Genomic DNA, 22,797 nt, shown 5'->3' on the forward strand with positions numbered 1-22,797 from the left:
AACATTTTTCATGGCTTTGATGATCGAGTTTAGCTCAGCTGAATTAGTAGGCTCAAATTTGGATATATGCTCAGCATGATCACTTATTATATAACTTAAAGGGTCTGTGTTGCTTGGAGGAATTTCATTTTTCAGTTTTTCACATATTGAAATGAAGTATTTGTTAAATGAAGCAGCTATGTCATTTTCATCATCCAGTTGTGTACCATTTTCATTGACAAAGCTACTGGGCAAGGACTGCCTACTGCATCCTCCCATGGCACATTTTTTCAAAAGCTCCCACATTTTCTTGGAGTTAGATTTATTTTCTTGAAATTGATTTTGGAAATAATTTTTCTTTGCTACTTTAATGATAATGTTAAGGCAGTTCCTATGCCTATTGTAGGCAAGCTTATTCTCTGTGGTTGGGTTTTTATTTTTTTCTTTGTACAAAAACACTCTCCTATTGATAGATGTTAGTATTGCTGGAGTTATCCAGGGTTTTATAGCTTTACTTTTCCTTGTGCATTTTATTTCAGTGCTAAACATCTTTATTCCTGAGGAGTATGCATCTATGAGAATGTTTGAGGCAATGTTTGGGTCTGTAGTTTGTGAGAAATTTCGCAGATGCTCAGTAATATAGTCTTTGAGATTGTCCATTCTGTTTTCATTGAAGATGAGCTTATAAGTATCATGTCTTTTGGCATCTTTGTGAGGGTAAGAGCAGGTAAAGATAGGAAAGTGATCAGAGAGATCTTCATATATAATCCCAGAGCAGGAGACCAGTTCAATATTGTTGCAAAAAATATTATCAAGCAGAGAACCCCTTTCATCAGAGATTCTTGTTGTTTTAAAGATAGTTGGCCAGAAGCCATGAAAAGCAAGTGTATTGAAGAATTCTAATGTTTTGTTATTATTTGCAATATTGAAGAGGTCATGGTTAAAGTCACCTGCCAAGAAGGTTGTCTTATTCTCATGATTTATATTCTCAAGCAACGATTCAAGTTCACAGCAAAAAATGTCACTGTCCAAGTCTGGAGGTTTGTATATAGCTCCAACAATGCATGTTGGATAACTATCGACTTGGCATTCTATGATAACTGATTGAGTACATTGTAGGGTTTTAATTTTAGATCTGAGTGAATGTTTAACTGATTCAGTATTTACATAAATTGCCACCCCACCTCCTATTTTGCCATTCCTATTCTCAAAATAACCTGTATATCCAGGAAGTTGTCTATTTGAAATTTGGTCGTCCGATAACCATGTTTCAGTGATGCAAATGATATGCCAAACACAATGACTTCTGGTCAAAAACAACTGAAGTTCTTCAAATTTATCATTTGAGCAAATAGACCTGGCATTTATATGAATGATATTCAAAAGATAGTGTGATGATTTATTTGTATCAAACATTGACGGAAGAGAGAAATAGCCACAAGAGGATTGTAGGGTTTTAAAGCTGTTGTCATCAACCTGCAGTTCAGGTGAGGTGATATTGGCAAAGGGATTAAATTGTTGGCTATTTAGAGGTTCTGGGATATCAGAACACTCTAAGAGGTTCATGACAAATGTCTATACTGTAATTTAGGTACTATACCTTGTTTTACGGATTTTCTGATAGGACAGACCAAGAGACCAAAAAAAGCAGGCGCTCTCGGTACTCGGGGAAGCCCAGTTCAAGCGTTTTGTCAGAGGGGCCAGATAAAAGAAGAACTTTAGTAGTGGGATTTATTATAACACTAAAGGCCTGGTCGGAATCGGCTGACAGAACTTTGTCAGCCGAGAATAAGCCCCGCCCACACCGCGCTGCTGATGGGCCTGTTCATAATCGGCTGACAGGAAACGTCAGCCCAGATGGCGCTGAGATGCTAAGATGGCGCTCGACAGATAGGGCTGAGACTTGAGAGAGGTAGCATTTTCGCGCTTTTTTCAACGACTATCTTCCGTTAGTCGTTACATTATATTTCTGAGGTTTATTTGCCGAGGCTATAGAACAAATTACAGGATTGATAATAATTGAGGCGGTGCTGGCGTTTCGATTTGTAGGTACTGTTTTCAGGCTGACTCGCACATTGTGCCATGAAAAAGAAATAATTGCTATCCTTCGCGAAAAATATTAAATACAAAATACGTCAAAAACATTGTATATAAAAACTAACCACCTGCACTATAAAGCTGCGCTTTGACTTACATGCGCCACTTTCGAGCCACTTTGAATTTCGGCTGACGTGCTGCTGCCTTCTCCCAGCAGCCGAAAAGGGACAACACTATTCGACCGCCACCCTTGCAGCCACTCTATAACTCAGGAACTACTGGACCGATCGGAACGAACGAAACACCATTCGAATCAGGGGGTACGATTTTATCAGCCGTTTCGAAGCTCGTGACCCCAGGTGACCTCGGTGACCTCAAGAGGTCAACTCGGCATTGACGCCTATTGCAGCCATTCTATAACTCAGGAACTACTGGGCCGATCGCGACGAAAACACCACCAGTCGATTCAGCGTATGCGATTTCATCAGCCGTTTCGAATATGGTGACCTCAGGTGACCTCGGTGACCTCGAAAGGTCAACTTTACGTTTTCGCCTATTGCAGCCATTCTATAACTCAGGAACTACTGGGCCGATCGTGACGAAAACACCACCATTCGATTCAGCGTATGCGATTTCATCAGCCGTTTCGAATATGGTGACCTTAGGTGACCTCAGTGACCTTGGGAGGTCACATGACCGTTGTGGCCTATGGCAGCCATTCTATAAGTCAGGAACTACTGGGCCGATCGCGACGAAAACACCACCAGTCGATTCAGCGTATGCGATTTCATCAGCCGTTTCGAATATGGTGACCTCAGGTGACCTCGGTGACCTTGGGAGGTCACATGACCGATGTGGCCTATGGCAGCCATTCTATAACTCAGGAACTACTGGGCCGATCGCGACGAAAACACCACCAGTCGATTCAGCGTATGCGATTTCATCAGCCGTTTCGAATATGGTGACCTCAGGTGACCTCGGTGACCTTGGGAGGTCACATGACCGATGTGGCCTATGGCAGCCATTCTATAACTCAGGAACTACTGGGCCGATCGCGACGAAAACACCACCAGTCGATTCAGCGTATGCGATTTCATCAGCCGTTTCGAATATGGTGACCTCAGGTGACCTCGGTGACCTCGAAAGGTCAACTTTACGTTTTCGCCTATTGCAGCCATTCTATAACTCCGGAACTACTGGGCCGATCGTGACGAAAACACCACCATTCGATTCAGCGTATGCGATTTCATCAGCCGTTTCGAATATGGTGACCTTAGGTGACCTCAGTGACCTTGGGAGGTCACATGACCGTTGTGGCCTATGGCAGCCATTCTATAACTCAGGAACTACTGGGCCGATCGCGACGAAAACACCACCAGTCGATTCAGCGTATGCGATTTCATCAGCCGTTTCGAATATGGTGACCTCAGGTGACCTCGGTGACCTTGGGAGGTCACATGACCGATGTGGCCTATGGCAGCCATTCTATAACTCAGGAACTACTGGGCCGATCGCGACGAAAACACCACCGGTCGATTCAGCGTATGCGATTTCATCAGCCGTTTCGAATATGGTGACCTCAGGTGACCTCGGTGACCTCAAAAGGTCAACTTTACGTTTTCGCCTATTGCAGCCATTCTATAACTCAGGAACTACTGGGCCGATCGTGACGAAAACACCACCAGTCGATTCAGCGTATGCGATTTCATCAGCCGTTTCGAATATGGTGACCTTAGGTGACCTCAGTGACCTTGGGAGGTCACATGACCGTTGTGGCCTATGGCAGCCATTCTATAACTCAGGAACTACTGGGCCGATCGCGACGAAAACACCACCAGTCGATTCAGAGTATGCGATTTCATCAGCCGTTTCGAATATGGTGACCTCAGGTGACCTCGGTGACCTTGGGAGGTCACATGACCGATGTGGCCTATGGCAGCCATTCTATAACTCAGGAACTACTGGGCCGATCGCGACGAAAACACCACCAGTCGATTCAGCGTATGCGATTTCATCAGCCGTTTCGAATATGGTGACCTCAGGTGACCTCGGTGACCTCGAAAGGTCAACTTTACGTTTTCGCCTATTGCAGCCATTCTATAACTCAGGAACTACTGGGCCGATCGTGACGAAAACACCACCAGTCGATTCAGCGTATGCGATTTCATCAGCCGTTTCGAATATGGTGACCTTAGGTGACCTCAGTGACCTTGGGAGGTCACATGACCGTTGTGGCCTATGGCAGCCATTCTATAACTCAGGAACTACTGGGCCGATCGCGACGAAAACACCACCAGTCGATTCAGCGTATGCGATTTCATCAGCCGTTTCGAATATGGTGACCTCAGGTGACCTCGGTGACCTTGGGAGGTCACATGACCGATGTGGCCTATGGCAGCCATTCTATAACTCAGGAACTACTGGGCCGATCGCGACGAAAACACCACCAGTCGATTCAGCGTATGCGATTTCATCAGCCGTTTCGAATATGGTGACCTCAGGTGACCTCGGTGACCTTGGGAGGTCACATGACCGATGTGGCCTATGGCAGCCATTCTATAACTCAGGAACTACTGGGCCGATCGCGACGAAAACACCACCAGTCGATTTAGTGTATGCGATTTCATCAGCCGTTTCGAATATGGTGACCTCAGGTGACCTCGGTGACCTCAAAAGGTCAACTTTACGTTTTCGCCTATTGCAGCCATTCTATAACTCAGGAACTACTGGGCCGATCGTGACGAAAACACCACCAGTCGATTCAGCGTATGCGATTTCATCAGCCGTTTCGAATATGGTGACCTTAGGTGACCTCAGTGACCTTGGGAGGTCACATGACCGTTGTGGCCTATGGCAGCCATTCTATAACTCAGGAACTACTGGGCCGATCGCGACGAAAACACCACCACTCGATTCAGCGTATGCGATTTCATTGGCCGTTTCGAATATGGTGACCTCAGGTGACCTCGGTGACCTTGGGAGGTCACATGACCGATGTGGCCTATGGCAGCCATTCTATAACTCAGGAACTACTGGGCCGATCGCGACGAAAACACCACCAGTCGAATCAGCGTATGCGATTTCATCAGCCGTTTTGAATATGGTGACCTCAGGTGACCTCGGTGACCTCGAAAGGTCAACTTTACGTTTTCGCCTATTGCAGCCATTCTATAACTCAGGAACTACTGAGCCGATCGTGACGAAAACACCACCAGTCGATTCAGCGTATGCGATTTCATCAGCCGTTTCGAATATGGTGACCTTAGGTGACCTCAGTGACCTTGGGAGGTCACATGACCGTTGTGGCCTATGGCAGCCATTCTATAACTCAGGAACTACTGGGCCGATCGCGACCCAGAAGAACTGGTTTAGAAGAACTGGTGGTGTTTTCGTCACGATCGGCCCAGTAGTTCCTGAGTTATAGAATGGCTGCAATAGGCGAAAACGTTAAGTTGACCTTTTGAGGTCACCGAGGTCACCTGAGGTCACCATATTCGAAACGGCTGATGAAATCGCATACGCTGAATCGACTGGTGGTGTTTTCGTCGCGATCGGCCCAGTAGTTCCTGAGTTATAGAATGGCTGCCATAGGCCACAACGGTCATGTGACCTCCCAAGGTCACTGAGGTCACCTGAGGTCACCATATTCGAAACGGCTGATGAAATCGCATACGCTGATTCGACTGGTGGTGTTTTCGTCGCGATCGGCCCAGTAGTTCCTGAGTTATAGAATGGCTGCCATAGGCCACATCGGTCATGTGACCTCCCAAGGTCACCGAGGTCACCTGAGGTCACCATATTCGAAACGACTGATGAAATCGCATACGCTGAATCGACTGGTGGTGTTTTCGTCGCGATCGGCCCAGTAGTTTCTGAGTTATAGAATGGCTGCCATAGGCCACAACGGTCATGTGACCTCCCAAGGTCACTGAGGTCACCTAAGGTCACCATATTCGAAACGGCTGATGAAATCGCATACGCTGAATCGACTGGTGGTGTTTTCGTCGCGATCGGCCCAGTAGTTTCTGAGTTATAGAATGGCTGCCGTAGGCCACAACGGTCATGTGACCTCCCAAGGTCACTGAGGTCACCTAAGGTCACCATATTCGAAACGGCTGATGAAATCGCATACGCTGAATCGACTGGTGGTGTTTTCGTCACGATCGGCCTAGTAGTTCCTGAGTTATAGAATGGCTGCCATAGGTCACAACGGTCATGTGATCTCCCAAGGTCACTGAGGTCACCTGAGGTCACCATATTCGAAACAGCTGATGAAATCGCATACGCTGAATCGACTGGTGGTGTTTTCGTCACGATCGGCCAAGTAGTTCCTGAGTTATAGAATGGCTGCCATAGGCCACATCGGTCATGTGACCTCCCAAGGTCACCGAGGTCACCTGAGGTCACCATATTCGAAACGGCTGATGAAATCGCATACGCTGAATCGACTGGTGGTGTTTTCGTCGCGATCGGCCCAGTAGTTCCTGAGTTATAGAATGGCTGCCATAGGCCACAACGGTCATGTGACCTCCCAAGGTCACCGAGGTCACCTGAGGTCACCATATTCGAAACGGCTGATGAAATCCCATACGCTGAATCGACTGGTGGTGATTTCGTCGCGATCGGCCCAGTAGTTCCTGAGTTATAGAATGGCTGCCATAGGCCACAACGGTCATGTGACCTCCCAAGGTCACTGAGGTCACCTAAGGTCACCATATTCGAAACGGCTGATGAAATCGCATACGCTGAATCGACTGGTGGTGTTTTCGTCACGATCCGCCTAGTAGTTCCTGAGTTATAGAATGGCTGCCATAGGCCACATCGGTCATGTGACCTCCCAAGGTCACCGAGGTCACCTGAGGTCACCATATTCGAAACGGCTGATGAAATCGCATACGCTGAATCGACTGGTGGTGTTTTCGTCGCGATCGGCCCAGTAGTTCCTGAGTTATAGAATGGCTGCAATAGGCGAAAACGTAAAGTTGACCTTTCGAGGTCACCGAGGTCACCTGAGGTCACCATATTCGAAACGGCTGATGAAATCGCATACGCTGAATCGACTGGTGGTGTTTTCGTCGCGATCGGCCCAGTAGTTCCTGAGTTATAGAATGGCTGCCATAGGCCACATCGGTCATGTGACCTCCCAAGGTCACCGAGGTCACCTGAGGTCACCATATTCGAAACGGCTGATGAAATCGCATACGCTGATTCGACTGGTGGTGTTTTCGTCGCGATCGGCCCAGTGGTTCCTGAGTTATAGAATGGCTGCAATAGGCGAAAACGTTAAGTTGACCTTTTGAGGTCACCGAGGTCACCTGAGGTCACCATATTCGAAACGGCTGATGAAATCGCATACGCTGATTCGACTGGTGGTGTTTTCGTCGCGATCGGCCCAGTAGTTCCTGAGTTATAGAATGGCTGCCGTAGGCCACATCGGTCATGTGACCTCCCAAGGTCACCGAGGTCACCTGAGGTCACCATATTCGAAACGGCTGATGAAATCGCATACGCTGAATCGAGTGGTGGTGTTTTCGTCGCGATCGGCCCAGTAGTTCCTGAGTTATAGAATGGCTGCCATAGGCCACAACGGTCATGTGACCTCCCAAGGTCACTGAGGTCACCTAAGGTCACCATATTCGAAACGGCTGATGAAATCGCATACGCTGAATCGACTGGTGGTGTTTTCGTCACGATCGGCCCAGTAGTTCCTGAGTTATAGAATGGCTGCAATAGGCGAAAACGTAAAGTTGACCTTTTGAGGTCACCGAGGTCACCTGAGGTCACCATATTCGAAACGGCTGATGAAATCGCATACACTGAATCGACTGGTGGTGTTTTCGTCGCGATCGGCCCAGTAGTTCCTGAGTTATAGAATGGCTGCCATAGGCCACATCGGTCATGTGACCTCCCAAGGTCACCGAGGTCACCTGAGGTCACCATATTCGAAACGGCTGATGAAATCGCATACGCTGAATCGACTGGTGGTGTTTTCGTCGCGATCGGCCCAGTAGTTCCTGAGTTATAGAATGGCTGCCATAGGCCACATCGGTCATGTGACCTCCCAAGGTCACCGAGGTCACCTGAGGTCACCATATTCGAAACGGCTGATGAAATCGCATACGCTGAATCGACTGGTGGTGTTTTCGTCGCGATCGGCCCAGTAGTTCCTGAGTTATAGAATGGCTGCCATAGGCCACAACGGTCATGTGACCTCCCAAGGTCACTGAGGTCACCTAAGGTCACCATATTCGAAACAACTGATGAAATCGCATACGCTGAATCGACTGGTGGTGTTTTCGTCACGATCGGCCCAGTAGTTCCTGAGTTATAGAATGGCTGCAATAGGCGAAAACGTAAAGTTGACCTTTCGAGGTCACCGAGGTCACCTGAGGTCACCATATTCGAAACGGCTGATGAAATCGCATACGCTGAATCGACTGGTGGTGTTTTCGTCGCGATCGGCCCAGTAGTTCCTGAGTTATAGAATGGCTGCCATAGGCCACATCGGTCATGTGACCTCCCAAGGTCACCGAGGTCACCTGAGGTCACCATATTCGAAACGGCTGATGAAATCGCATACGCTGAATCGACTGGTGGTGTTTTCGTCGCGATCGGCCCAGTAGTTCCTGAGTTATAGAATTGCTGCCATAGGCCACAACGGTCATGTGACCTCCCAAGGTCACTGAGGTCACCTAAGGTCACCATATTCAAAACGGCTGATGAAATTGCATACGCTGAATCGACTGGTGGTGTTTTCGTCACGATCGGCCCAGTAGTTCCTGAGTTATATAATGGCTGCCATAGGCCACAACGGTCATGTGACCTCCCAAGGTCACCGAAGTCACCTGAGGTCACCATATTCGAAACGGCTGATGAAATCGCATACGCTGATTCGACTGGTGGTGTTTTCGTCGCGATCGGCCCAGTGGTTCCTGAGTTATAGAATGGCTGCAATAGGCGAAAACGTTAAGTTGACCTTTTGAGGTCACCGAGGTCACCTGAGGTCACCATATTCGAAACGGCTGATGAAATCGTATACGCTGATTCGACTGGTGGTGTTTTCGTCGCGATCGGCCCAGTAGTTCCTGAGTTATAGAATGGCTGCCGTAGGCCACATCGGTCATGTGACCTCCCAAGGTCACCGAGGTCACCTGAGGTCACCATATTCGAAACGGCTGATGAAATTGCATACGCTGAATCGACTGGTGGTGTTTTCGTCGCGATCGGCTTAGTAGTTCCTGAGTTATAGAATGGCTGCCATAGGCCACATCGGTCATGTGACCTCCCAAGGTCACCGAGGTCACCTGAGGTCATCATATTCGAAACGGCTGATGAAATCGCATACGCTGAATCGACTGGAGGCGTTTTCGTCGCGATCGGCCCAGTAGTTCCTCAGTTATAGAATGGCTGCCATAGGCCACAACTGTCATGTGACCTCCCAAGGTCACCGAGGTCACCTGAGGTCACCATATTCGAAACGGCTGATGAAATCGCATACGTTGAATCGACTGGTGGTGTTTTCGTCGCGATCGGCCCAGTAGTTCCTGAGTTATAGAATGGCTGCCATAGGCCACAACGGTCATGTGACCTCCCAACGTCACTGAGGTCACCTGAGGTCACCATATTCGAAACGGCTGATGAAATCGCATACGCGGATTCGACTGGTGGTGTTTTCGTCGCGATCGGCCTAGTAGTTCCTGAGTTATAGAATGGCTGCAATAGGCGAAAACGTTAAGTTGACCTTTTGAGGTCACCTAGGTCACCTGAGGTCACCATATTCGAAACGGCTGATGAATTCGCATACGCTGATTCGACTGGTGGTGTTTTCGTCGCGATCGGCCCAGTAGTTCCTGAGTTATAGAATGGCTGCCATAGGCCACATCGGTCATGTGACCTCCCAAGGTCACCGAGGTCACCTGAGGTCACCATATTCGAAACGGCTGATGAAATCGCATACGCTGAATCGACTGGTGGTGTTTTCGTCTTGATCGGCCCAGTAGTTTTTGAGTTATAGAATGGCTGCCATAGGCCACAACGGTCATGTGACCTCCCAAGGTCACTGAGGTCACCTAAGGTCACCATATTCGAAACGGCTGATGAAATCGCATACGCTGAATCGACTGGTGGTGTTTTCGTCACGATCGGCCCAGTAGTTCCTGAGTTATAGAATGGCTGCAATAGGCGAAAACGTAAAGTTGACCTTTCGAGGTCACCGAGGTCACCTGAGGTCACCATATTCGAAACGGCTGATGAAATCGCATACGCTGAATCGACTGGTGGTGTTTTCGTCGCGATCGGCCCAGTAGTTCCTGAGTTATAGAATGGCTGCCATAGGCCACATCGGTCATGTGACCTCCCAAGGTCACCGAGGTCACCTGAGGTCACCATATTCGAAACGGCTGATGAAATCGCATACGCTGAATCGACTGGTGGTGTTTTCGTCACGATCGGCCCAGTAGTTCCTGAGTTATAGAATGGCTGCAATAGGCGAAAACGTTAAGTTGACCTTTTGAGGTCACCTAGGTCACCAGAGGTCACCATATTCGAAACGGCTGATGAAATCGCATACGCTGATTCGTTTGGTGGTGTTTTCGTCGCGATCGGCCCAGTAGTTCCTGAGTTATAGAATGGCTGCCATAGGCCACATCGGTCATGTGACCTCCCAAGGTCACCGAGGTCACGTGAGGTCACCATATTCGAAACGGCTGATGAAATCGCATACGCTGAATCGACTGGTGGTGTTTTCGTCGCGATCGGCCCAGTAGTTCCTGAGTTATAGAATGGCTGCCATAGGCCACAACGGTCATGTGACCTCCCAAGGTCACTGAGGTCACCTAAGGTCACCATATTCGAAACGGCTGATGAAATCGCATACGCTGAATCGACTGGTGGTGTTTTCGTCACGATCGGCCCAGTAGTTCCTGAGATATAGAATGGCTGCAATAGGCGAAAACGTTAAGTTGACCTTTTGAGGTCACCGAGGTCACCTGAGGTCACCATATTCAAAACGGCTGATGAAATCGCATACGCTGAATCGACTGGTGGTGTTTTCGTCGCGATCGGCACAGTAGTTCCTGAGTTATAGAATGGCTGCCATAGGCCACATCGGTCATGTGACCTCCCAAGGTCACCGAGGTCACCTGAGGTCACCATATTCGAAACGGCTGATGAAACCGCATACGCTGAATCGACTGGTGCCGTTTTCGTCGCGATCGGCCCAGTAGTTTCTGAGTTATAGAATGGCTGCCATAGGCCACAACGGTCATGTGACCTCCCAAGGTCACCGAGGTCACCTGAGGTCACCATATTCGAAACGGCTGATGAAACCGCATACGCTGAATCGACTGGTGGTGTTTTCGTCGCGATCGGCCCAGCAGTTCCTGAGTTATAGAATGGCTGCAATAGGCGAAAACGTTAAGTTGACCTTTTGAGGTCACCGAGGTCACCTGAGGTCACCATATTCAAAACGGCTGATGAAATCGCATACGCTGATTCGACTGGTGGTGTTTTTGTCGCGATCGGCCCAGTAGTTCCTGAGTTATAGAATGGCTGCAATAGGCGTCAATGCCGAGTTGACCTCTTGAGGTCACCGAGGTCACCTGGGGTCACGAGCTTCGAAACGGCTGATAAAATCGTACCCCTTGATTCGAATGGTGTTTCGTTCGTTCCGATCAGTCCAGTAGTTCCTGAGTTATAGAATGGCTGCAAGGGTGGCGGTCGAATAGTGTTGTCCCCGAAAAGCCGGCTGTCAGCAGAGGTATGACGTCACAGCGCGGGAAGGCGTGATACGTCATCAATATCTCAACCAATCAGGGGCTTGGATCTCAGCTGACAACAGCACAGCAGCCGATTCCGACCAGGCCTTAATTTCAAGCTAATTTTTACTATAAACTGCAATACTTTGTAATGCTTGAAATGTTGAAACTACAAATGGAAACAAAATGGCTCAAACTCGAGCAGTGAGCTCTAACTATTTTTTATAAATTAGTCTTCTAAACACACTTTTATTTGGAATGAGAAGATATGTATGTCACGTGACATATGCAACAGAGGCACAATTCATCCAACCTTGATGCTGCTATTTGTGAATCACGTGGCGTGTGTACTATGATTTGTTGGTAAACAAAGGCAATGCATACCTATTGATATAGGTACTGGAGCATAGATATTAGATATCTATATAGGTAGTTATGATGTTTGTTTATGTTTATGTAAGTCTGGAAGAGTATGCAGTAAGACCTCATTCAACAACAGAGTCAGGGTTACGTATACCATACCAGATTATATGAAGTAAGTATAATGATAAAGGAACAGGTAATGTTGAGTGTTATGAACTTAATTGGAGATTGGATTACTTTTTTATCTGAGCAATGCTGCACCAAAAGTGCATCCCATGGCGCAGCATACTTTCAACCTTGCCATATGCTACCATATGCTACTTCAACTGTTGCTCAGCCGAGTATCCCCTGCCGGCTCCCATGTGTCCCCGCCTTTACCCAGTGTATAGTCATGACTGACTCCCCCCCCCCCCCGCCCTCCCACAGCCGGCGTTCGAGGTGCTCGGCTTCGTGGCTGTATTCACCAACTGCGCGCTGCTCTGCATGTCCCCGGCGCTGCGTTCACTGGCTCCCGGCCTCACCTCCGTCGAGTGGGTGGTGGTGTTTGTACTACTGGAACACACTCTGCTGGCGCTCAAACTCACCCTGACTCAGGTGGTGCCCAACGTGCCATACTGGATCCGCAAGGCGATCGCGTCACACGAGTACCGAGTGCGCCAGCAGCTGCACAGGAAGGTGAGTGACAGAACGAGCGACCGGCTGCCTTCCCGCCTTGTTACACTACAGTTGGCAACAGGGCCTGTTGGATAACGTCACTTTTAAGCACGCTGCCGTACCACTGATTGTACTAGCTGACTGGATGTGACATCATTTTCTGCTGAAATGTGGCTGTGATTCCTTCCTGTTTGTTTCTGGGCCAGGTGCTTTGGTTATGCCGTCGACGGCTTTTATTGCTCATAAAAGACATGTGGGAAAGGGAGGGAGTACTTTCTCTGGTGATTGACTGCTGCGGAGCCTAGGGACTAGGGAGCTTCACCAGTCGCCAAATTTTCGGAGACCCATGACCACATTCCTTCCGTTTGCATGTCAGTGAGCGCTTTTGTTTATCCGCGTTTCGCTCCGTTTCCGTATCCCCGCTGCAGCCCGGCCCGCCTGTGTTGTATATGTTGGTCCGGCCGGCGGCCGCACGTATCCCGTTTCGTGCCCCACCCACCGGTGGTGACCGGTATCCCGTGTCCGGTGGACGGTAGCGGACGCCGATAGGGTCGGACCGGGCCGGACGGGGTCGGTAACGGGGCTGGATAGCGGCCGGGCACCAGTAAACCGCCATCGGTGGTCCGTCCTTCCCTTGTACGGGCATCCTGTGATTTGTGAATGACTTCCTGTCCACAGGGGGTGGCCTAGCTATCTGAATTATATCTGATCTGAATCATAGCTATCTGAATTATACCCCATCGACAGCGGCGCCCTGGTGACTACCTTCCTGTCCACAGTGTCGCCCGATGACTAACGTCTGACGTCCTATCGACAGCGGCGCCCTGGTGACTACCTTTCTGTCCACAGTTGCGCCCTATGACTGACGACTGCTCCCTGTGACTAACGTCTGACGCCCTATCTACAGCGGCGTCTTTGACTACCTACCTTCCTGTCCACAGTGGCGCCCTGTGATTGTCGACTGACGCCCTGTCCACAGCGATCTACACTGTAGCTTACACCCCGTGACTGACGTCGGACTCTGTCCACAGCGGCGCCGCGAGACCCGCCACCGGCTGTCTCGCCGCTTCTCCTCCAAGGCGGCGGCAGTGGCGGCCATACAGCGGCCGGTCAGCTTCCAGCCGGACTCGGGTGTTCGCCTGCGGACCCACTAGTGGTCGAACTCACTAAACTCGACCGGGTGAGGCAGCTAGCGCGTCCTCCAGCGCCGCAAACCCCAACCGGAGCCCTGTTGGCAGCAAGTGCCTACTCGTGTGCTCAATCGTCTCGAATGAGCGTTGTTTGCTGGTTTTGGGCTGTCAGGCTGCAGTTTTCTTATGGATTTGGGTACGTGATTGTTAGCAGCGATCTAAATGGACAATATTTTCTATAAATTTTATATGATCGAATCAACATGGGAGGTAGTTGCGGAACAGCTTTAATATGTTACGTTCTCAAATGACGGTGTTCACTTCTCAGGAGCGTCTAGCCATAAATTTACACAAATGATCATGTCTTGTCTGGTGTTGCTTTGGTGCCGACTAAGCCTTGTGGGCTTAGATCCTTACGGAAAGTGTATGTGTGCCTGATGCGTGAGTCAAAGCAATAATTGTTAAAGCTTTTCAGAGTGATTTACCCTGATAGTTCTTATTAGTCGTTGAAAAGAGACTTGGCTACCATAGGATAGCATAAAGGCCTAGGATAGGCGTTTGCCCTCCTAGTCAGATAGCTCGACTTTATGGTTTACACTGTTTGTATATATCGAATGCTATTTAATTTTGTTATGCGGCGATCTGCGGTACTCTTACATCCATGTGCAGTTTCTTGTGAAATTTATCTACCGAGTGAAACAAACCTGCAGTGGATTGGTAAATGTTCGGCAGTTAGTACTTACTTTTGTCTCAATGCTGATATCTGTGTTTTCTATTTGATTTATTTTCTTGTCCACCTGTTCCTCTGAAAGTTGTTGCCAGAGCTGAGCGCTGGTTTCTGGTCGCGCGCTGGCCCTGTCTACCTGCACAATCTGAATGATTTGACTCTGCCACACTAGCTTCTAAGCGGGTCTCCTCCTCCCGGTTCCGTGGAGCAGGGCAGGCCTCGGCTGCACTGTCTCTCCGAGTGAGGCAGGGGTATTGTCGGCCGTCTTTTCCTCTTGGATCGGTGGAGCAGAAGCTTCCTCGTTCTTCCCGTCCTCTTTTGTTCTAGATAGACAGAGTGAGCGATCGTGCCACTACTTTTGGACCTGTCAATAAACGGACCGAGCCTGATTGGTCGCTTGCATTATGCTGTCTGTCTGTACCGGCCATAGTCGCGTACTATCGGAGCCGCACGCACGCAATAGTGGCAGCGAACGGTCCCTGGGGGAGCAGCAGACGGCTCGGTGTCAGCGATTCAGCCGCGGTGATTGGGCTCTGCTGGCTGTGGTACGGGCTGGCTCTGTTTCGCTTCCAGTCTAACTTTGCGCTATAAACGGAACACTGTGGCTGGTGACAGTGTGTGAACGCTCTACACTCTGGGTCGGTGTTCCCGGGCGGTAACAGGTCGGGTACCATGTATTCCTCCAATCCCGCCGCAGCGCCCGGTGACCGATCTCGGCACCGGCTGCTGCGACCTACCGACCGACCGACCGGCGCTGCGCCGATGGGCCATCTCCGGCGCCGGCGGCGTCCCGGCCGACGCATCGATCGCGCGGCGAGCTGGCACCGGGCCCGAACCGGCGGCAGCGCAGCGCGCCCACGCAATAGCGATGTGCGTGGCGCAGTGTTCAGCCGGCAGGCAGAGAGACTGTGCGGCGCCGGACCGGATGGTCGGCAAGGGAATACGGGCTGATGGGGAACTGAGTTGGGCTGGTGGGGTAGGTACTGCAGCCGGCTAGGGAGGACAGTAGAAGCGCCGGACTGCTGGGGTGATTGAGCTGGGCTGGTGGGGTACTGCAGCCGGCTAGGGAGGACCAGTGGCGGATCCAAGGGGGGGGTCACATGGGTCATGACCCCCTCCTTGGGGCTCGGGGGCACCACAGGCCCGCCAGGGGCACCACAGGCCTAGCAGGGGCACCACGGACCTGTCAGGGGCACCACAGGCCTGTCAGGAGCACCATCGGCCTAGCAAAAGCACCACAGGTCTGCCAGGGCCACCACAGACCTGCCAGGGGCACCAGAGGCCTGCCAGGGGCACCGCCGGCCTCGCAGGAGCACCTTGGGCCTGTGGGGGCACTTCAGGCTTGTCAGGGGCACCACAGTCCTGTCAGGGCCCAGGGGCAGCAGTGGCTTAGCAGGGGCACCACAGGCCCGCCAGGGGCACCACAGGCCTGTCAGGGGCACCAAAGGCCTAGCAAGGGCACCACGGGCCTGTCGGGGGCACCAAAGGCCTGGCAGGGACACGTCAGGCTTGTCAGGACCCAGGGGCACCACAGTCTTTCCAGGGGCACCAGAGGCCTTGCAGGGGCACCACAGGCCTGTCAGGGGCACTACAGGCCTCGCAGGGGCACCTTGAGTCTGTCAGGGGCACCACGGGCCTGTCGGAGGCACTTCAGGGTTGTCAGGGGCACCACAGTCCTGTAAGAGCCCAGGGGCACCAGCGGCCTAGCAGAGGCACCACAGGCCCGCCAGGGGCACCGCAGGCCTGCCAGGGGCACCACCGATCTGGCAGGGGCACCTTGGGCCTGTCAGGGGCACCACGGGCCTGTGGGGGCACTTCATGCTTGTCAGGGGCACCACAGTCCTGTCAGGGCCCAGGGGCAGCAGTGGCCTAGCAGGGGCACCACAGGCCCGCCAGGGGCACCACAGGCCTGTCAGGGGCACCACAGGCCTAGCAAGGGCACCACGGGCTTGTCGGGGATACCACGGGCCTGGCAGGTGCACCTCAGTCTTGTCAGGGCCCAGGGGCACCACAGTCTTTCCAGGGGCACCACAGGCCTGTCAGGGACACCAGAGGCCTTGCAGGGGCATCACAGGCCTGGCAGGGGCACCACAGGCCTGGCAGGGGCACCACAGGCCTGTCAGGGGCACCACCGGCCTCGCAGGAGCACCTTGAGCCTGTCAGGGGCACCACAGGCCTGCCAGGGGCACCTCAGGCTTATCAGGGCCCAGGGGCACCACAGTCCTTCCAGAGGCACCACCGGCCTCGCAGGGGCACCTTTGGCCCGTCAGGGGCACCACGTGCCTGTCGGGGACATTTCAGGCTTATCAGTGGCACCACAGTCCTGTCAGAGCCCAGGGGCACCGGCGGCCTAGCACGGGTACCGGCCTGCCAGGGGCACCACCGGCCTCGCAGGGGCACCATGGGCCTGTCAGATGCACCACTGGCCTGTCGTTGGCACTTCAGGCTTGTCAGGGGGCACCACAGGCCTTCCAGGGGCACCACAAACCTGTCAGGGGCACCTGCGGCCTAGCAGGGGCACCACAGGCCCGCCAGGGGCAACACACACAAAATAAAATATATAAAAAAAAAACGAAAATAGGGCACCACCAAAATGAAGTGGCCGAAATCCGAAGAGTTTTTAATTTTGGGTATAGGTAGGGGCACCACTTCGATTCATGACCCTCCCCTTGGAGTTTTCCTGGATCCGCCCCTGGGGAGGACAGTAGAAGCGCCGGACTGCTGGGGTGATTGAGCTGGGCTGGTGGGGTACTGCAGCCGGCTAGGGAGGACAGTAGAAGCGCCGGACTGCTGGGGTGATTGAGCTGGGCTGGTGGGGTACTGCAGCCGGCTAGGGAGGACAGTAGAAGCGCCGGACTGCTGGGGTGATTGAGCTGGGCTGGTGGGGTAGGTACTGCAGCCGGCTAGGGAGGACAGTAGAAGCGCCGGACTGCTGACGTCTGTCAAGACAGCCTCAGATTCAGATTCACTTTCAGAATCACATTCGGACCCCCTTAGATTTTCATTAAAACTGGTCCATGGGTACAGTTTTGGACGCTGATTCCAACGGTGAAGTCTGTTTTTCGCCACATCTTATACTTTGGCCCCTAGAGGCATTCAAAGTTTTTTTTGGGGCGAAGGGGGATCCCCTTAGATTTTCATAAAAACTGGTCCATGTGTACAGTTTTGGACGCTGATTCCAACGGTGAAGTCTGTTTTTCGCCACATATTATACTTTGGCCCCTAGAGGCATTCAAAGTTTTTTGGGGGAAGGGGGACCCCCTTAGATTTTCATAAAAACTGATCCATGTGTACAGTTTTGGACGCTGATTCCAATGGTGAAGTCTGTTTTTCGCCACATATTATACTTTGGCCCCTAGAGGCATTCAAAGTTTTTTTTGGGCGAAGGGGGACCCCTTAGATTTTCATAAAAACTGGTCCATGTGTACAGTTTTGGACGCTGATTCCAACGGTGAAGTCTGTTTTTCGCCACATAATATACTTTGGCCCCTAGAGGCATTCAAAGTTTTTTGGGGGAAGGGGGACCCCCTTAGATTTTCATAAAAACTAGTCCATGTGTACAGTTTTGGACGCTGATTCCAATGGTGTAGTCTGTTTTTCGCGACATATTATACTTTGGCCCCTAGAGGCATTCAAAGTTTTTTTGGGGCGAAGGGAGACCCCCTTAGATTTTCATAAAAACTGGTCCATGGGTACAGTTTTGGACGCTGATTCCAATGGTGAAGTCTGTTTTTCGCCACATATTATACTTTGGCCCCTAGAGGCATTCAAAGTTGTTTTTTGGGCGAAGGGGGACCCCCTTAGATTTTCATAAAAACTGGTCCATGTGTACAGTTTTGGACGCTGATTCCAACGGTGAAGTCTGTTTTTCGCCACATATTATACTTTGGCCCCTAGAGGCATTCAAAGTTTTTTGGGGGAAGGGGGACCCCCTTAGATTTTCATAAAAACTGGTCCATGTGTACAGTTTTGGACGCTGATTCCCATGGTGAAGTCTGTTTTTCGCCACATATTATACTTTGGCCCCTAGAGGCATTCAGATTCACTTTCAGAATCACATTCGGACCCCCTTAGATTTTCATAAAAACTGGTCCATGTGTACAGTTTTGGACGCTGATTCCAATGGTGAAGTCTGTTTTTCGCCACATATTATACTTTGGCCCCTAGAGGCATTCAGATTCACTTTCAGAATCACATTCGGACCCCCTTAGATTTTCATAAAAACTGGTCCATGTGTACAGTTTTGGACGCTGATTCCAATGGTGAAGTCTGTTTTTCGCCACATATTATACTTTGGCCCCTAGAGGCATTCAAAGTTTTTTGTGGCGAAGGGGGACCTCCTTAGATTTTCATAAAAAACTGGTCCATGTGTACAGTTTTGGACGCTGATTCCAACGGTGAAGTCTGTTTTTCGCCACATATTATACTTTGGCCCCTAGAGGCATTCAAAGTTTTTTGGGGAAAGGGGGATCCCCTTACATTTTCATAAAAACTGGTCCATGTGTACAGTTTTGGACGCTGATTCCAATGGTGAAGTCTGTTTTTCGCCACATATTATACTTTGGCCCCTAGAGGCATTCAAAGTTTTTTTTCGGGCGAAGGGGGACCCCCTTAGATTTTCATAAAAACTGGTCCATGTGTACAGTTTTGGACGCTGATTCCCATGGTGAGGTCTGTTTTTCGCCACATATTATACTTTGGCCCCTAGAGGCATTCAGATTCACTTTCAGAATCACATTCGGACCCCCTTAGATTTTCATCAAAAGTGGTCCATGTGTACAGTTTTGGACGCTGATTCCAATGGTGAAGTCTGTTTTTCGCCACATATTATACTTTGGCCCCTAGAGGCATTCAAAGTTTTTTTTGGGGCGAAGGGGGACCCCCTTAGATTTTCATAAAAACTGGTCCATGTGTACAGTTTTGGACGCTGATTCCAATGGTGAAGTCTGTTTTTCGCCACATATTATACTTTGGCCCCTAGAGGCATTCAAAGTTTTTTTGTGGCGAAGGGGGACCCCCTTAGATTTTCATAAAAACTGGTCCATGTGTACAGTTTTGGACGCTGATTCCAACGGTGAAGTCCGTTTTTCGCCACATATTATACTTTGCCCCTAGAGGCATTCAAAGTTTTACCCATGGACCAGTTTTTATGAAACTCTAAGGGGGTCCGAATGTGATACTGAAAGTGAATCTGAATGCCTCTAGGGGCCAAAGTATAATATGTGGCGAAAAACAGACTTCACCATTGGAATCATCGTCCAAAACTGTACCCATGGACCAGTTTTTATGAAAATCTAAGGGGGTCCCCCTTCGCCCCAAAAAAACTTTGAATGCCTCTAGGGGCCAAAGTATAATATGTGGTGAAAAACAGACTTCACCATTGGAATCAGCGTCCAAAACTGTACACATGGACCAGTTTTTATGAAAATCTAAGGGGGTCCCCCTTCCCCAAAAAAAATTTGAATGCCTCTAGGGGCCAAAGTATAATATGTGGCGAAAAACAGACTTCACCGTTGGAATCAGCGTCCAAAACTGTACACATGGACCAGTTTTTATGAAAATCTAAGGAGGTCCCCCTTCGCCACAAAAAACTTTGAATGCCTCTAGGGGCCAAAGTATAATATGTGGCGAAAAACAGACTTCACCATTGGAATCAGCGTCCAAAACTGTACACATGGACCAGTTTTTATGAAAATCTAAGGGGGTCCGAATGTGATTCTGAAAGTGAATCTGAATGCCTCTAGGGGCCAAAGTATAATATGTGGCGAAAAACAGACTTCACCATGGGAATCAGCGTCCAAAACTGTACACATGGACCAGTTTTTATGAAAATCTAAGGGGGTCCCCCTTCCCCCAAAAAACTTTGAATGCCTCTAGGGGCCAAAGTATAATATGTGGCGAAAAACAGACTTCACCGTTGGAATCAGCGTCCAAAACTGTACACATGGACCAGTTTTTATGAAAATCTAAGGGGGTCCCCCTTCGCCCCAAAAAACTTTGAATGCCTCTAGGGGCCAAAGTATAATATGTGGCGAAAAACAGACTTCACCGTTGGAATCAGCGTCCAAAACTGTACACATGGACCAGTTTTTATGAAAATCTAAGGAGGTCCCCCTTCGCCACAAAAAACTTTGAATGCCTCTAGGGGCCAAAGTGTATAATATGTGGCGAAAAACAGACTTCACCATTGGAATCAGCGTCCAAAACTGTACACATGGACCAGTTTTTATGAAAATCTAAGGGGGTCCGAATGTGATTCTGAAAGTGAATCTGAATGCCTCTAGGGGCCAAAGTATAATATGTGGCGAAAAACAGACTTCACCATGGGAATCAGCGTCCAAAACTGTACACATGGACCAGTTTTTATGAAAATCTAAGGGGGTCCCCCTTCCCCCAAAAAACTTTGAATGCCTCTAGGGGCCAAAGTATAATATGTGGCGAAAAACAGACTTCACCATTGGAATCAGCGTCCAAAACTGTACACATGGACCAGTTTTTATGAAAATCTAAGGGGGTCCCCCTTCGCCCCAAAAAAAAAATTTGAATGCCTCTAGGGGCCAAAGTATAATATGTGGCGAAAAACAGACTTCACCATTGGAATGAGCGTCCAAAACTGTACCCATGGACCAGTTTTTATGAAAATCTAAGGGGGTCCCCCTTCGCCCCAAAAAAACTTTGAATGCCTCTAGGGGCCAAAGTATAATATGTGGCGAAAAACAGACTTCACCATTGGAATCAGCGTCTAAAACTGTACACATGGACCAGTTTTTATGAAAATCTAAGGGGGTCCCCCTTCCCCCAAAAAACTTTGAATGCCTCTAGGGGCCAAAGTATATGTGGCGAAAAACAGACTTTACCGTTGGAATCAGCGTCCAAAACTGTACACATGGACCAGTTTTTATGAAAATCTAAGGGGGTCCCCCTTCGCCCAAAAAAAAACTTTGAATGCCTCTAGGGGCCAAAATATAATATGTGGCGAAAAACAGACTTCACCATTGGAATCAGCGTCCAAAACTGTACACATGGACCAGTTTTTATGAAAATCTAAGGGGGTCCGATTGTGATTCTGAAAGTGAATCTGAATGCCTCTAGGGGCCAAAGTATAATATGTGGCGAAAACAGACTTCACCATTGGAATCAGCGTCCAAAACTGTACCCATGGACCAGTTTTTATGAAAATCTAAGGGGGTCCCCCTTCGAAAAAAAAAAACTTTGAATGCCTCTAGGGGCCAAAGTATAATATGTGGCGAAAAACAGACTTCACCATTGGAATCAGCGTCCAAAACTGTACACATGGACCAGTTTTTATGAAAATCTAAGGGGGTCCCCCTTCCCCCAAAAAACTTTGAATGCCTCTAGGGGCCAAAGTATAATATGTGGCGAAAAACAGACTTCACCGTTGGAATCAGCGTCCAAAACTGTACACATGGACCAGTTTTTATGAAAATCTAAGGGGGTCCCCCTTCGCCCCAAAAAAATTTGAATGCCTCTAGGGGCCAAAGTATAATATGTGGCGAAAAACAGACTTCACCATTGGAATCAGCGTCCAAAACTGTACACATGGACCAGTTTTTATTGAAATATAAGGGGGTCCCCCTTCCCCAAAAAACTTTGAATGCCTCTAGGGGCCAAAGTATAATATGTGGCGAAAAACAGACTTCACCGTTGGAATCAGCGTCCAAAACTGTACACATGGACCAGTTTTTATGAAAATCTAAGGGGGTCCCCCTTCGCCCCAAAAAAAATTTGAATGCCTCTAGGGGCCAAAGTATAATATGTGGCGAAAAACAGACTTCACCGTTGGAATCAGCGTCCAAAACTGTACCCACGGACTAGTTTTTATGAAAATCTAAGGGGGTCCGAATGTGATTCTGAAAGTGAATCTGAATCTGAGGCTGTCTTGACAGACGTGGACTGCTGGGGTGATTGAGCTGGGCTGGTGGGGTACTGCAGCCGGCTAGAGAGGGGGACGGTAGAAGCGCCGGACTGCTGGGGTGATTGAGCTGGGCTGGTGGGGTAGGTACTGCAGCCGGCTAGGGAGGACGGTAGAAGCGCCGGACTGCTGAGGTGATTGAGCTGGGCTGCTGGGTTATCTGAGACGGCTAGGGAGGGGGACGGTAGAAAAGCCAGGCTTGCGGGGTAATGGAAAAAG

General features: G+C 49.8%; 1 protein-coding gene across 7 annotated transcripts in view; it reads left to right on the forward strand.

Annotated features, from left to right (window-relative positions):
• The window catches only part of LOC122391480 (anoctamin-10-like), a 33,317-nt gene extending 18,270 nt beyond the window's left edge, over positions 1 to 15,047 (forward strand). For all 7 annotated transcript variants that reach the window (XM_043385446.1, XM_043385490.1, XM_043385430.1 and 4 more), the window contains 2 exons: positions 12,561 to 12,809; positions 13,820 to 15,047. In XM_043385446.1, coding sequence (XP_043241381.1) covers positions 12,561 to 12,809; positions 13,820 to 14,160 — 590 coding nt within the window. In that variant the 3' untranslated portion in view covers positions 14,161 to 15,047. The remainder of the gene's footprint in view (positions 1 to 12,560; positions 12,810 to 13,819) is intronic.
• The last annotated feature ends 7,750 nt before the right edge of the window (positions 15,048 to 22,797 follow it).

Source organism: Amphibalanus amphitrite, unplaced genomic scaffold (assembly GCF_019059575.1).
Source record: "Amphibalanus amphitrite isolate SeventyFive unplaced genomic scaffold, NRLGWU_Aamphi_draft 000022F_arrow, whole genome shotgun sequence".
Lineage (NCBI taxonomy): Eukaryota > Metazoa > Arthropoda > Thecostraca > Balanomorpha > Balanidae > Amphibalanus > Amphibalanus amphitrite.